Below are 14,430 nucleotides of genomic sequence, written 5' to 3'. Positions count from 1 at the left end.
GAAGGGTTAGGGGGTAAATGGGACAGGGGAACATTACTTACCATTTCCCTGTCGGGATTTGAACCATCGGGATGCCGCTGTCAGTGTACTGACAGCCAGCATCCCGTCCATCTGTATTTCACACCGATTCCGTAATAACAGCTGCAAGCTACTACAGTAAAAACAATTGACGTGTACATGGTTATAATCACACAAACATAGTAACAACTATAGCCTAAAGATGGGTACACACTTGTAGATATAACGTTTGCTGGAACGATGAACGATATATTTCTATAGCGCATCAGTGATCGTGTACACCAGATATATTTGAACGTCGTCAGATCAGCCCTTGCAGATATTTCGGTGCATCTGCATTTGTGTACAAGCATCCCGCTGACTGCGGGAACCACCGACACTGGCATCACACCTGGGCGGGCAAATTTAAATGCCCTCCCATTTCTGATGTCTGGCCAGACATATTGTGCAGCCGATTGGCAAGTGTGTACAACTTACCAATTCGGCAGCTCGGTCGGTGTAATGTGTACCCAGATTTAAATTTAACAATACATTTATATATTTTATTGGCTATACATTTCTCATCCATACTCTTACTCATATATTAACAAATCATTTGCTGTTGCAATGTGAAGCTTTAAAAACATACAGTAACATAAATACACAGATCTCAGAATGTATTTCCCAGCCTCTGGTTTGCCGTATTATTCATTCCCTATGATAGTCTACAATGCACAGACAAGCCATGATAATGTGACTCGGCAAAACGCGAGAAATGGAGAGTATAGCATGTAAATAAGCCCCTGTGTTCATTGTTTCATGTATTTCCCATATCAATGCATTGTCCAGTGCATACTGGAAACAAACTATTCAAACATACTCTAAGGGCCGTATTGAATTAATAGCGATGTGCGGTGGCGACGTGTGGTTGCGCTCAGCATTGCTAAATAAGGACGCCCAATATGGCAGATTTCCCTGTGCACTCGGGGGGAAGGGGGAGAGAATCTGCAATGTTGGGGGCTTGAGAGGTGAAAGGGAAACATTTGGAACGTAGCACTTTGTGGCCATTAATGATAACTGACTACTCCCTTATATATAGTCATAGCCAAGTAACTATACATAACAATTGCAAAGGTCTGTGACTCTAGCAGCACTTAGTTATTTGTGTAGACCCCTTTTAATGGGAAACTAATATAATGGGGCAGAATGATGAACAATAAAAACAATTCTCTGTCTGATGTGACCACTGGTACTTACTAAATGCAGACCGTTAGTGACCGAGTCTCATCCACAGAAGCCAAGTTGTGGAAATATCTTTTTAAATGGACATGTGTGCACCCCCCCCCCACAAACCCCCCCCCCACCACAAGGCAGGCAAAGAAAAAAATAATACACAACAGAACAAAATACATCACTAATAATAGGTCACAGCTTCCCTGATAATAAAAAAGGTATGTAAATTCCACACATTGGCCAATATTTCTTTATGTGTGTGACCGAGCTCAGTGTATCCATGGGGTGCGGCTGTGGGACCAGTGTGGGTTACGGACACTACCTCCTCTTCCCAACTCCGCTCTTCCCTGCTTTGCCACCACTGCTGGATTTGCTGGAAGATTTTGAGGTAAAAAGCCTGGTCATGAATTCGGAAACGTCAGGTAGCTCAGGGTTGGAGTTCAGCATGTTCATGGATTGCTCCATTTCCTTAGGAAAAGAACATGCGTTTAGATGGGAGAGCGATATATGAATTGGGGACCAACGAGTTCCAAGCAAACTGTACTGCAACTTACCCGACGCATCTCTGGGTCACTAGTGTTCACGACTTTTGGAAGCAGAACGAAGATCAGAAGAGGGAGTACCATCATCATCACCTGTACAATATAGACAAAACTGGTCAGGACTTAAACAGTTGTTTGGAACATTAAATAATGGTATATATATATATATATATATATATATATCTATACCATTATTTAATGTTCCAAACAACTGATATATATATATATCTGTGTGTTTTTTTTTTTTTTTAATTTTCACACACGTAAGATATTACCATGTTCCATTATATGGAAAAGATAGAAAAGAAAATGCAGAGTCACTATTATCTCATATACAAGGCTTCTGTCTATTGCTACTATGAGGAGCTCTGCTAAACACTCTAATAAAGGGGTATTGCTATGTACCAGGGGAGTATGGGGAAAGACAGGAGGATTGCCTTTAAGTGTGTTAAGCACATTTTTTGCTATGCCAAAATCTACTAATGAAAACCTTCATGCCCACAGAATTCGGGTTAATAGATCCTTAACCTGTAATTAGAATAGCCTCTGCATGAACATGCAATGCCTGAGTACAGGCGGCTGTGGCAGAGAGACACTTTTGCTAAAAGAAAAGCTCATAATGAAAAAAGTGCCTGGTCTTATGGAGGAAGAGGCAAGAAAGCAGGAATACAAAGAGACCCCTCATCCAGATGAGCTCAAACCTCCCGAGTGAACATGAAGAATCCCAATAAAACAGACCACAAAGTATTAATAAATACATGGGATTTTATACAACTGTGGTTAAAACCACTTAATCACTAGTTTCCAAACATTCAAGCGTTCTCTGAAAACTCACCTCTTTAGACAAACATCAGATTCCAGAACCACCCACATAACCTTTTATAGCTCCCTATGTAACTCTCTTCTTATAGTAAACACCTATCACATCTTCTCTTTCTTCAATTTAACATCCCCCTAACCCTAGGCCAACTTTCCAGTGTGATTGGATTATACAGCCCACCAAGAACATCTGCTATCGGGCTGGACCAATTTGCAATATGTAGCACCTCTCCTTGTGTATCAGCACCTATTTCCCTATAGATTGTAAGCTTGCGAGCAGGACCCTCTTACCCTTATGTATGTATGTATGTATGTATGTATGTATGTATGTATGTATGTCTTTTACAACCCAGTATAATGTTAATGTTGATTCAGATTGTAAAGCGCAACGGAATTTGCTGCGCTATATAAGAAACTGTTAATAAATAAATAGTAGTCTTACCAATCGGGAATAATGACCTACGTCTCGCTTGTAAAACTTTGAGAGAGACTGCAATGTATATGTACAGAGAAAAGGTTACTGTACATAGCTAATGGTATGAAGATCATCTTTTCATGTCAGATGGTGCCGCAAAAGCTATTCCCACTCTTCTATAATTTATGCTGGGTACACACTGGACAATATATAGTTCGTAAAGCTATCAAACGATAGATTGCCCCCCCAATCGACCAGTTTGTATACAAGATATATATCTGTGATCGACGTTGTTCACAGATATATCATGTAGGCCGTGCAGCACGGCAGATGCCATGTACCTGTGTGCACGGACGACCGACTGACCCACATGCCAGATGCAGGAACCGCCGACCATGACGTCACTACCGGTTCCTGTGGTCAGACATATCTGTTGGTCGATCAGTGTGTTTTGCAAACCTGCATACACACAAAAATCGGTCTGTCGGCAGACGTGTCGGCCAATCTGTCACCCAGGTATAGTGTTCAGGCTAGCACTCTGCACCTGTCACAACCCATGCAGTTCCTCTATCCTGGGGTGTCGCATTCTGCTCTGGTGCTTCTAGCACACTCAGCTGATGCAACACACTGCTGAGATACAGACCAGCGAGTGCTAAAAGCACCAGAGTGACAACCCAGGCAGGAAAGAGGAACTGCATGGGTTGTGACAGGTGCAGGGTGCTGGAATGAACACTAATAAGTGTGCACCTGGCATTACTGCCATAGAACTCACTGCTCTACTCTGATTAACAAATAAAACAAACCACTTGAGATTTTGGCAAATACCACAGCATGTAATAAATGGTGAGGAACACAATACATTGCCATTGTCTCTTATGTGTATTTAGAGAAACCGTTGTATAACCAACTTCAAGAACAAAGTTGTACATCAGAAACCTACCATTGGGTTCATTAGAAAGTCTGTCCATCCCCAGGTTTCCCTCTTAATGAAGTAGGATGGAGGCCCAGATGACTTCATCTGCAGAGGATACGGCAAGCGGACCACTTCTGATGTTTTGATGTGATTCACAAACCTGGCCCTAAAGAAAGATAAAACATGATACACATAAATCACAGCACTCACAAATGACCAGTAACATTTCTCTGCATCTTCTATAGTACAGCTGCATACACACATGTAAGGATTATCTGTCCAACCAGCCAACTAGTTGATTGGTTGGAATGATAATCTGGTAACGTATGGGAGTAACTGACAATCAGCAATTTCCTCCCAAACGCCGGAAAATGGACAAAAACTGTTGTCTGAACAAATTGTTTAGATCAAACATTTAACAAACTTGTCTGACAACCATTTATATCTGTTTTCTGGCATTTAGGAGCAAATTGCTGATCATCAGTTACCCCCATACATTACCAGATTTTCATTCCAACCAATCAACTAGTTGGCTGGTTGGACAGAAAATCTTTACGTGTGTGTGCAGCTGTACTAATAAATCCTTTCACATAACCAACATCCCATTCACACACTGTCAGATCAAGACACGGTGCTAAGTGATCATAAAGCAAACGTTTAATCCTAAATGTCATGGAGACAGCGCTGAGACAAATGTAATTACCGGCTACAGGACCCCCTTTATAATTACCTGCATTTATTTTACTTACAATGGGGACTGATCACAATAAATCCTATTAATAAAATAATATGAGATATGGTAAGAACTTACCCTTGTTATCTCTATTTCTACGAAGTCCATAGGGTTCCACAGGATACCTTGGGGGTATAGGTGTGACGTCAGTCGCAGGGCACCAAAGAGTTAAGCTTTCAGCCTCCCAGGATGCACTAGGTCCCCCTCCTATACCCCGCCCCCGGGCCAAGGCACCTCAGTTAGTTACCAAGCCATAGGCCGGAGGAGGAGAAGGAAGAGAGAGAACAAAGATCTGGACACATACAAGAATCACATTCTCACCAGAGGGAGACGGAAAACCGGTGACCAGAGCAAAGCCCATCTGCAGCACAGGTGCGACAGGGCGGGAGTCCTGTGGAACCCTATGGACTTCGTAGAAATAGAGATAACAAGGGTAAGTTCTTACCATATCTCATATTTTCTACTTCAGGGTCCATAGGGTATCCACAGGATACCTTGGGGATGTCCCAAAGCAGTATCCTTTAAGGGTGGGGACGCTCCTGTGCAGAAAGGAGAATCCGCCGCCCGAAGGAAGCATCCTGAGAGGCGAAGGTGTCAAACCTGTAATACCTCACGAAGGTATGGACAGAAGACCACGTAGCAGCCTTGCAGATCTGAACTGCCGAGGCACCACGTCGAGCTGCCCACGAAGGACCCACAGACCTAGTGGAATGAGCCTTCAGAGAAGGAGGGACCGGTAGGCCTTCATGAAGATAAGCTTCAGAAATAGCCATACGGATCCAGGCTGCCAAAGTTTGCTTTGAAGCAGGCCAACCCTTTTTACGGAAGCCAAAGAGGACAAACAAAGCGTCCGACTTCCTAAACGAAGAAGTGCGGTCAACATAAGTCCTTAAGGCCCGCACAACATCCAAAGAGGCCTCACCCACGGAAAGACCCGGTGAGTTAAAGGCCGGAACAACTATTTCCTCGTTAATATGAAACTGGGAAACAACTTTGGGAAGAAACTCGGGCCGAGTGCGGAGCACTGCCCTGTTCCCATAAAAAACCAAGAAAGGGGGTCTACAAGAAAGAGCCCCTAACTCAGAAACACGTCTGGCCGAAGCAATGGCCAGAAGGAAAACAGTCTTAGCTGTTAGCCATTTAAGATCCACTGAGCCCAGTGGTTCAAACGGCGGTCCTTGGAGAGCCCTCAGGACCACAGCCAAATCCCAAGGCGCCACAGGTGGAACAAAGGGCGGCTGAATGCGGAGAACACCCTGCATAAAGGTGCGCACATCCGGGATTGTAGCAATCCTACGGTGAAACCAGACAGATAGGGCCGAAACCTGTACCTTCAAAGAAGCAAGGCGAAGCCCATGATCTAGTCCCGCTTGCAGGAAGGCGAGAATCCGAGACAGACGAAACTCCCGCGGTGCATAACCTCTCGGTCGACACCACTGGAAGAACGTATGCCACACGCGATGGTATATCCTCGCGGAAGACGGTTTCCGAGCTCGTAACATGGTACGCACCACAGAGCTGGAAAACCCCCGGGACCTCAGCATGGCCGTCTCAACAGCCACGCCGTCAAAGACAGCCGAGTCAGGTCCGGGTGAAGGCAAGGACCCTGAGACAGAAGGTCCGGTCGTAGCGGCAACCGCAGAGGAATGTCCACGGACAGACCCTGAAGGTCTGAGAACCAGTGCCGTCTGGGCCACGCGGGAGCTATCAACAGGAGCGTCCCTCCTTCCTGTTTGAATTTCCGGATTACCCGTGGAAGAAGGGAGACCGGAGGGAACAGGTATGCGAACAGGAACGTCCACCGGACGGACAGAGCATCCACCAGAGACGCCCCTTCGTCTCTTGTGCGAGACCCGTACACCGGCAACTTGTTGTTGTGCCGGGACGCCATGAGGTCGATTTCTGGAAGACCCCACCTGTCCACCAGTAGTTGAAAAACGTCCGGGTGCAGGGACCATTCCCCCGGATGAACGTCCTGGCGACTTAGAAAGTCCGCCTCCCAATTGAGCACTCCCGGGATGAAGACCGCTGATATGGCCGGAAGATTGCGCGCCGCCCAAACCAGGATCCGAGAGACCTCTACGAGAGCCGCCCGACTGCGAGTTCCTCCTTGCCTGTTTATGTAGGCCACGGTGGTAGCGTTGTCCGACTGGACCTGCACCGGGCGACCCTGGAGAAACCGCTGTGCCTGCTGGAGAGCATTGAAGACCACACGGAGTTCCAAGATATTTATTGGAAGCTCCGCTTCTGTCGGCGTCCACCTGCCCTGGAACAAGTGTGGACCCGAAACTGCTCCCCAGCCCCGAAGACTGGCGTCCGTTGTCAACAGGACCCAATTTGGAACCCAGAACGGACGTCCCTTGTTGAGGTGGGTCGTCTGTAACCACCACGTAAGGGACAGGCGAACCTCCTGGGTGAGCACAATCGTCTGGGACTTCAGAGACTGAGTCAGCCCGTTCCACTTGGACAGGATCAGGTGCTGCAGAGGTCTGGAGTGAAACTGGGCGTATTCCACCATGTCGAACACCGACACCATGGAGCCCAGTAACCTCATCGCCGAGTGTAAGGACACCCGGCGGCTGTGCAGACAACTGCGCACCCTTGACTGTAAAGCAGAGATCTTGTCCTCCGTCACGAAGATCCTTTGCTGTCCCGAGTCCAATAAGGCTCCAAGATGCAGAATCCTCCGAGACGGGATTAGAGTGGACTTCTGCCAGTTGATTAGCCAGCCGTGCCGTTGCAGCAGTGCAATGGTCAGGTCCAAGTGGCGTAACAGGAGCTCTGGAGATCCTGCCACCAATAACAGGTCGTCCAAATACGGCAACATGCGGACTCCCTGCAGCCGCAGAGAAGCCGCCATGACCGCCATCACCTTGGTGAAAACACGTGGTGCTGTTGCCAGGCCAAAAGGTAACGCCCGAAACTGGAAGTGGTCGCTGCTGATTGCAAACCTGAGGAACTGTTGATGGCGCCAAAGAATAGGGACATGCAGGTAAGCGTCCTGTATGTCCAATGACACCAAGTAGTCCCCAGGTTCCAGCGCCAGAATGATGGACCGTAGGGTCTCCATCCGAAACTTCGGGACCCGCAAAGACTTGTTGAGTGCTTTGAGGTTGAGAATCGGACGATATGACCCATTGGGTTTCTGTACCAAAAATAGATTTGAATAGAAACCCTGGCCCCTCTGGGAGAATGGAACCGCCACTATAACTCCAGCCTGGAGCATAGTGTGCAATACCTTCCGCAGCTCCGTAGCCTTGTTCCGGTCTGATGGGAGACCCGTGGTGAAGAAGCGAGCCGGGGGTCTGTGCCGGAAGGAGAGGGCGTATCCATGGGAAACCACCTCCAGAACCCAAGTGTCTGTCGTAGTGGTCGACCAACACTGGGCGAACTGTAGCAGGCGGCCTCCCACCCTGGGATCCCCCAAAGGGAGGCCCGGACCGTCAGGCCGCAGGCTTGTCATCTGGCTTGGGGGCCGGACGTCTGGTACTCCATGCCTGCTTCCGGGGCTTGACCGATTTCTTAGGGCCAGCCTGTCGAGGAAACGACTGAGGTTTGGGCCTGCCCTGGGCCCTAGATGACCGAAAGGACGATGGTCCCGAACCAGAAGGAGCAGCGGCCGACGGGAGACAGGCAGATTTGGCTGCCGCCAGCGTGGCCACAATCTTATCCAGATCCGGACCGAAGAGAACTTCTCCGGTAAACGGCAACGCTTCCAGACCTTTCTTGGAATCTGCGTCCGCCTTCCAGGATCGCAGCCACAAGGTGCGACGAGCAGCTACCGCTGCTGAAGAAATTCTAGACACCAGAGTACTAATGTCTAGAGCCGCCTCGTTGATGTAGGTGGCCGAATCACGGAGATTACCAATCAACTCCGCCTGATCGGCCGGACAGTCGGATTCAAAAGAAGCCTCTAATGAATCCGCCCAGCGCTCCATCGCTCTGGCAACCCAGCAAATGGCCATAGCCGGCCGTGCTGCCCCCCCTGCAAGGGAATAAGCGGACTTCAGGCAGATTTCTACCTTGCGGTCCGTAGCATCCTTAAGGGAGGACATGGATGGCATCGGCAATGTGGCACTACGGACAAGACGGGTCACGTGAGAATCCACCTGTGGAGGGGATTCCCACTTAGCAAAATAATTATCTGCGAACGGATAAGCCACCGCCAGGCGTCTCTGCGGCTGGTATCTTTTGCCAGGTTGTTTCCACGCCTCCTCTAAATGGTCCACCAACTGACCCGAAAGAGGAAAGACTGTGGCATCGCCCTTCACATCTTTGAAAAAGGCATACTTAGATTTAGCCGCTGGGGGAACTTCGTCCTCAATCACCAAGGCTGTGCGGACCGCCCGAATAAGTCCAGGAATATATACTTTGGACTTAGCATCAGCGTCCTTAGTATGGAGAGGTTCCTGATCGTAAGGATCTAGAATCTCCCCATCATCAGACGTCCCTTCGTCATCCTCATAAGGAGCGGACAGAGACGCCACCGGCCTTTTATGAGACCGCATCACAGACTCCCCTTGCAACACATCCGACAAGTGCTGTACAGAACTCGTCAGGGAGTTAACCCACGCTGGCTCCTGAGAACCCGGGAGCGGGGAAATAGGGAGACTATGGGGTACCACCAATTGTCGTGGGAACCCCTGCATGGGTGACGACACCACAGACTGCTGGGACAAACCCATCGGAGTAAACGCGGGCTGCGGAGCTAACTGGCCCACTAAAGCTGTTAACGCCTGAGCGAAACAAGCCCAGGGCGGCTCCTGTACCGGTGCTGTAACCGTAATAGGCCGCGCCATGGACAAACACTGCCGGCAAAGGCCCTCCGCGCTACCCTCCCCCTCCGCTAACGGTACTTTGCACATGGTACACTGTAGCCGGAGGGGAAAATCACTTTCAGACATGATGGCACCACGTATGTGACCTCTCTCACCAATTAAGTATTAAATAGGCGAGAGACCACCCTGCAGCACCGCACCGCAAGGGCTTTAGCAGAAAGAACAGGGACAGTAATAAAGCTGACAGTTTAGAGAAGAAAAGTTACAGGCAGCAGCGCTAGCACAGTCACATACAATGCAGAAAAATAACAATTCCTGCACTAACAGCGCTGATCACTCAACTACACAGACACAGGGCCTGGTAGGATACAGCGCTGCATACACAGACCTGACCACAGCGGAGGAGAGGTATGCGGGGGGACCCAGACCACGATGCTTCCGTCCAGCGCTTCCAGCAGCGTTCACCATGCAGAGAGGAGGCTGGCCTGGGGGAGGAGCGCTGCCACAGGACCAGTCGGCAGCATGCAGAGAGGGCTGTGTGCAGCGGGGGAGGCGCCGGCTGTGAGACAGGGAAGGCGCGCTCCCCTGGCATGCATTTAACCCCTGGGACGCCGCAGCGCTACCGCTCTGCTGCGGTCCGCTGTCCCAGGGGGTAGTGGAAGCGCAGGTTGGTCGCCTGGCTCCACGCTGCAGCCAGTCCCCAGGGAGCCCCCTGCCTGGGGACTTAGGACCATGTGATCAGTGGGGACCCACCGCGGGACCCCGCTGCTTACCTCTGTCCCCCTTGAATCCGGCCATGGTCCGGAGCATCTGGGGTCACCGCTAGCTGTGACCCCAGACGCCCACCAGCATCCCCGGATCAGTACCGGCGTTCTGGTACCGGCGGGGTGTAGGGAAGACAGCATGGACGTCAGGACTGACTGTCCATGCTGTTCATCCAGATGTGCAGCCACAGCTGCATGAAGAATAAGCTTCAGGGGCTCTTCTAGCCCCCACTCCAACAGGTGCACCCGACTCCGGCCGGGCACCAAACTAAACTGGGGTGCCTTGGCCCGGGGGCGGGGTATAGGAGGGGGACCTAGTGCATCCTGGGAGGCTGAAAGCTTAACTCTTTGGTGCCCTGCGACTGACGTCACACCTATACCCCCAAGGTATCCTGTGGATACCCTATGGACCCTGAAGTAGAAATCTGATTTAATAGGTGTATTGTACTTGAGCGTAAGAAACTCCTATAATATATAATTATGGAAATTGATTATATAATATTTGTATTAAATTATATTACAGACTGATGAGCGGCACTAGAGACAACATGTGGGAGAGCCTTCTGCAGCACAGAGAATGGTCTCAGGGAACCATCATGTATCCAATAGGACACCCAGCAGCTTCTGCATGGGAGCCTGGTCTCACCCAACTATGCAGGCGATACTGCGAATGTTATGTGTGATGAATATCATACTCAAAACTTTCTAAAACTGAAAAGAATATTAACAGGAAGCCACAAACAGAATTATAGTAAAGCTACAATAAACACGTGGCTGAACATAAAAGGATTTTTGTAGCATATAAGGAGTCACAAGATGGCCTTACACTCACTAGGTTATGCCCTCTTCAGCCTGGCACCCCCGCTACTTATGTGTCTCCCAGTCGATGGGGTTAAAGCACAGGTTCTCAAACTCGGTCCTCAGGACCCCAAACAGTGCATGTTTTCCAGGACTCCTGACAGAATCACATGTGAAATAATTAGCTCCTGCTGTGGATCTTTTAAAATGTCTCAGCGAGCAATGACAACACCTGCTAAGTGATCTGGATCAGGTGAGCTGTGTGGGGTCCTGAGGACAGAGTTTGAGAACCACTGTGTTAAATGTGTTTGGCCAGGTTTAGTGAAATATACTTTAAAGGTCCGTCAACTGTAAGGGTTGCAGAGACCTATCGATGTGGCCGAGAGAAATATCTTATATAAAATATATATTTCACAAAAAGTAGTCCTTGAAAAAGAAGATAGTCGCCTACTTTTTTTTTAATAATCAACATACAGCATTGGAACAGAGGGTCTAAGAAAGGAACAACACTTGGAAGTACAGGAGATGCAACAACATGCTTCATATCATATTAAAAGTAGGTATTGAGGCTCATTACTTTCTTTTTCAAGTACTAACCCTTTACAATGATACAAGTAGTTACCTCATTTTACCCTTAGACGTGATATCAACACGGACAGGATCAAAACGATGTGCTGGGGACACAACTTCAACCACATAGGAACCAGAAGGAACATCGTGAACAGCAAAGCTCCCATCAGTCCTGGATAAAGACATGATAAAGAGAGATCATTAAACACTTGTAACAATTCCAGTTTTACCTATACATAGTATACCAAAGCTTACATTAATAGATACTAGACAATACAACAAATGGTTATCATCAAATGCAAGGTGAGTAAAATTAACTTCAACGTCCTTTGTTGCTGGCGTCAAGTAAAGTGATCCCAGCAGTCAACGGAATATACATATATATATATTTTTTTAAATTAGATGTGATCCCAGCAGCACTAACACAATATCGGTCCTACAAGACTCTTGGAAGACCAATAGTATCAGAGGATGACAGCCAAACAGGCCACATCGAGCTTCTCCACTGGACAGCCAAAGGCCCCGGAGTTACATTTTTAGGTCAAAATGGAACCTGCCAGAGCTACAACCATCCAACCAGTGTTGGGTTGCATCTGATTACAGCTCTCTGAAAGTAAAAATGATTTTATTTAGGCACTAGTAAATGGACCTGCTCCATTTTGCCCCGCTATACTTACCCGTTCCTAGCGCAGTGGTCCTCCTCTCCGAGTGGTCTGTCCCTTCGAAGCAGTGGGAGCTGTTGGGAGGATGCAGCACGCACCACAGCTCATGTCAAAGACAGGACAGACCTTAGCTGAACATACACACACACATACATAATACAGGCAATGGGGATAGCACTCAGAGTCTCCAATAAATCAACAATCCAATGCACAAGTGGGAGCCAACGTTTCAGAGCTCTTAGCTCTTTTATCAAGACTGAAAAAAACACATACAATACAGACATATAAATACATACCTAAGCCAATACACCCGTGTGTACTCACCACGCTGTCCCATCGGAGTGCTGACGACGTCATGGGCATGCGCGACACCGGCAACTCACCAGGGGGTGTAATGCAAACGAGTTGTACACATTGCTATTTACCGTTTGCATTATGCATTGATTTTGCACAGTTTCAACATGTTCTGACTTAGTTGTCTATTACCAGCCCTTCCTTCTGTCCCGCTTCCCTGTTCTCCCTCTTACAGTAACCGCATCATTTTGTGTTCTTTTAGTTATCATGGTGATGGTATCACTGTTTGGGCACGCCCCCTGGTGAGTCACCGGCCGCTGTATTGTATGTGTTTTTTCAGTCTTGACAAAAGAGCTAAGAGCTCTAAAATGTCGGCTACCACTTGTGCATTGGATTGTTGATTTATTTGAGACTCTGAGTGCTATCCCCTTTTTCTGGAGTGGTGTGTATGTGTGTGTATATGTGTATATATACACACACACACACACACACACACACATAGGTAATATGAACCCAACATATGCCGGGTAACCTGGGCGCCCTGCTCTCACTGCGCATAACGGAGAAAGTGACTACTGTCGATTATGGTATCCGAATAGAAGATCAGCACTATGAGGGTCGACAGTCAATGAGTGAACACCAGATGTTCGACATGCAATAAATCGACAGGGTTGATGTCAACAGAAAAATGGTCGCCTCGCGATTTTTAATGGTTTTTCAACATTTTTAAGGTTAGGCCCAGGCACTTGCAGGAGGGTTAAGTTACAAAAAAAGTGTTGATCATTTGTGTCGACCAAATGCACCATCGACCTTTTGCACATCGACACATTGACTTGTCAACCTTTACATTGTCACTCTTTTGTACAATATATAGATATATACATACACACTTTCTCTTTTCTCCCAGCAATGCCCATTCCATCTGATACAAGGACAGCACTATGATAGGGTTAATTAGTGCAGTGCCAGGCTATACACACAGGAGCAGCACAGCAGCTACACTATGGTCACACTGTACACACAGGCGCAGCACAGCAGCTACACTATGGTCACACTGTACACACAGGAGCAGCACAGCAGCTACACTATGGTCACAGCTACACTATGGTCATACTGTACACACAGGAGCAGCACAGCAGCTACACTATGGTCACAGCTACACTATGGTCATACTGTACACACAGGAGCAGCACAGCAGCTACACTATGGTCACACTGTACACCCAGGAGCAGCACAGCAGCTACACTATGGTCACACTGTATACCCAGGCGCAGCACAGCAGCTACACTATGGCACACTGTACACCCAGGAGCAGCACAGCAGCTACACTATGGCCACACTGTGCCCGGAATGCAGACTGCAGTGGTCTCACCTCAGGAAGCCGACATGTTCCTCTCCGTCCACCAGCACCCGGGCCCCGCTCACCCAGTCCTGCGGCCTCACCCCGGGCACCACCGCCCGGCCCTCCACCTTGAACTTGTCTGCTACAGAGCCCAGACTGAGCACCTCTGACTCGGCTAAGCTCAGCGGCAGCAGTGCCAGCAGCAGCAGTGGGAGGCAGCGCCATCTGGAAGCGGAGGGGAGAACCATAGCGGATGCCGGGCCGGCCAGGGAAGTAGCAGCAGGAGGACAGGGAATGACTGACAGACCCGGTACCTCCCTTTCCGGCCTGCAGCACTGACACCCGCTGAGAGGTACGCCCTATCCTGCTGCTCATCATGCTCAAACTCAGCGACGTCTTTGGCTGCCTCCATTTTCTTGAAGCTGGAGTTCTCGCGTCGAGAACAGCTTCAAACTGGTCTCCGATAAAATGGCCGCCTCCGCTGTAGTGTGGTGCTGGGGTAATGGATAGATGGTTCAGGGCTACATACAATGTGATTTTAAGACGTTTGAACAAATAGCAGCCGATGTT

General features: G+C 48.6%; 1 protein-coding gene across 1 annotated transcript; it reads right to left on the bottom strand.

The window, feature by feature from the left end:
* Positions 1 to 1,348: 1,348 nt before the first annotated feature.
* EMC7 (ER membrane protein complex subunit 7) lies at positions 1,349 to 14,203 on the bottom strand. The gene is made up of 5 exons (XM_088465282.1): positions 13,891 to 14,203; positions 11,615 to 11,734; positions 3,947 to 4,085; positions 1,785 to 1,865; positions 1,349 to 1,698 (listed from the first exon to the last, which is right to left on the bottom strand). Exons 1-5 carry the CDS (start codon positions 14,106 to 14,108, stop codon positions 1,549 to 1,551), a joined length of 708 nt encoding a protein of 235 aa, XP_088321408.1. The 5' UTR covers positions 14,109 to 14,203; the 3' UTR covers positions 1,349 to 1,548.
* Between the last annotated feature and the right edge of the window lie 227 nt (positions 14,204 to 14,430).

This window comes from Taudactylus pleione, unplaced genomic scaffold (genome assembly GCF_031769625.1).
Source record: "Taudactylus pleione unplaced genomic scaffold, aTauple2 ptg001956l, whole genome shotgun sequence".
In the NCBI taxonomy this organism is placed as follows: Eukaryota; Metazoa; Chordata; class Amphibia; order Anura; family Myobatrachidae; genus Taudactylus; species Taudactylus pleione.
This window is presented reverse-complemented; position numbering and strand designations above follow the sequence as displayed.

Bases quoted from the DNA above. Each gene is read 5' to 3' on its own strand.
- EMC7 (XM_088465282.1), bottom strand. From the start codon at position 14,108: ATGGTTCTCCCCTCCGCTTCCAGATGGCGCTGCCTCCCACTGCTGCTG. The intron at 1,866-3,946 runs GTAGGTTTCTGA...TATATTGTACAG, and splicing joins ACTTTCTAATGAACCCAATG to GTGATGATGATGGTACTCCC. The intron at 1,699-1,784 runs GTAAGTTGCAGT...TCTTTTCCTAAG, and splicing joins GTGACCCAGAGATGCGTCGG to GAAATGGAGCAATCCATGAA.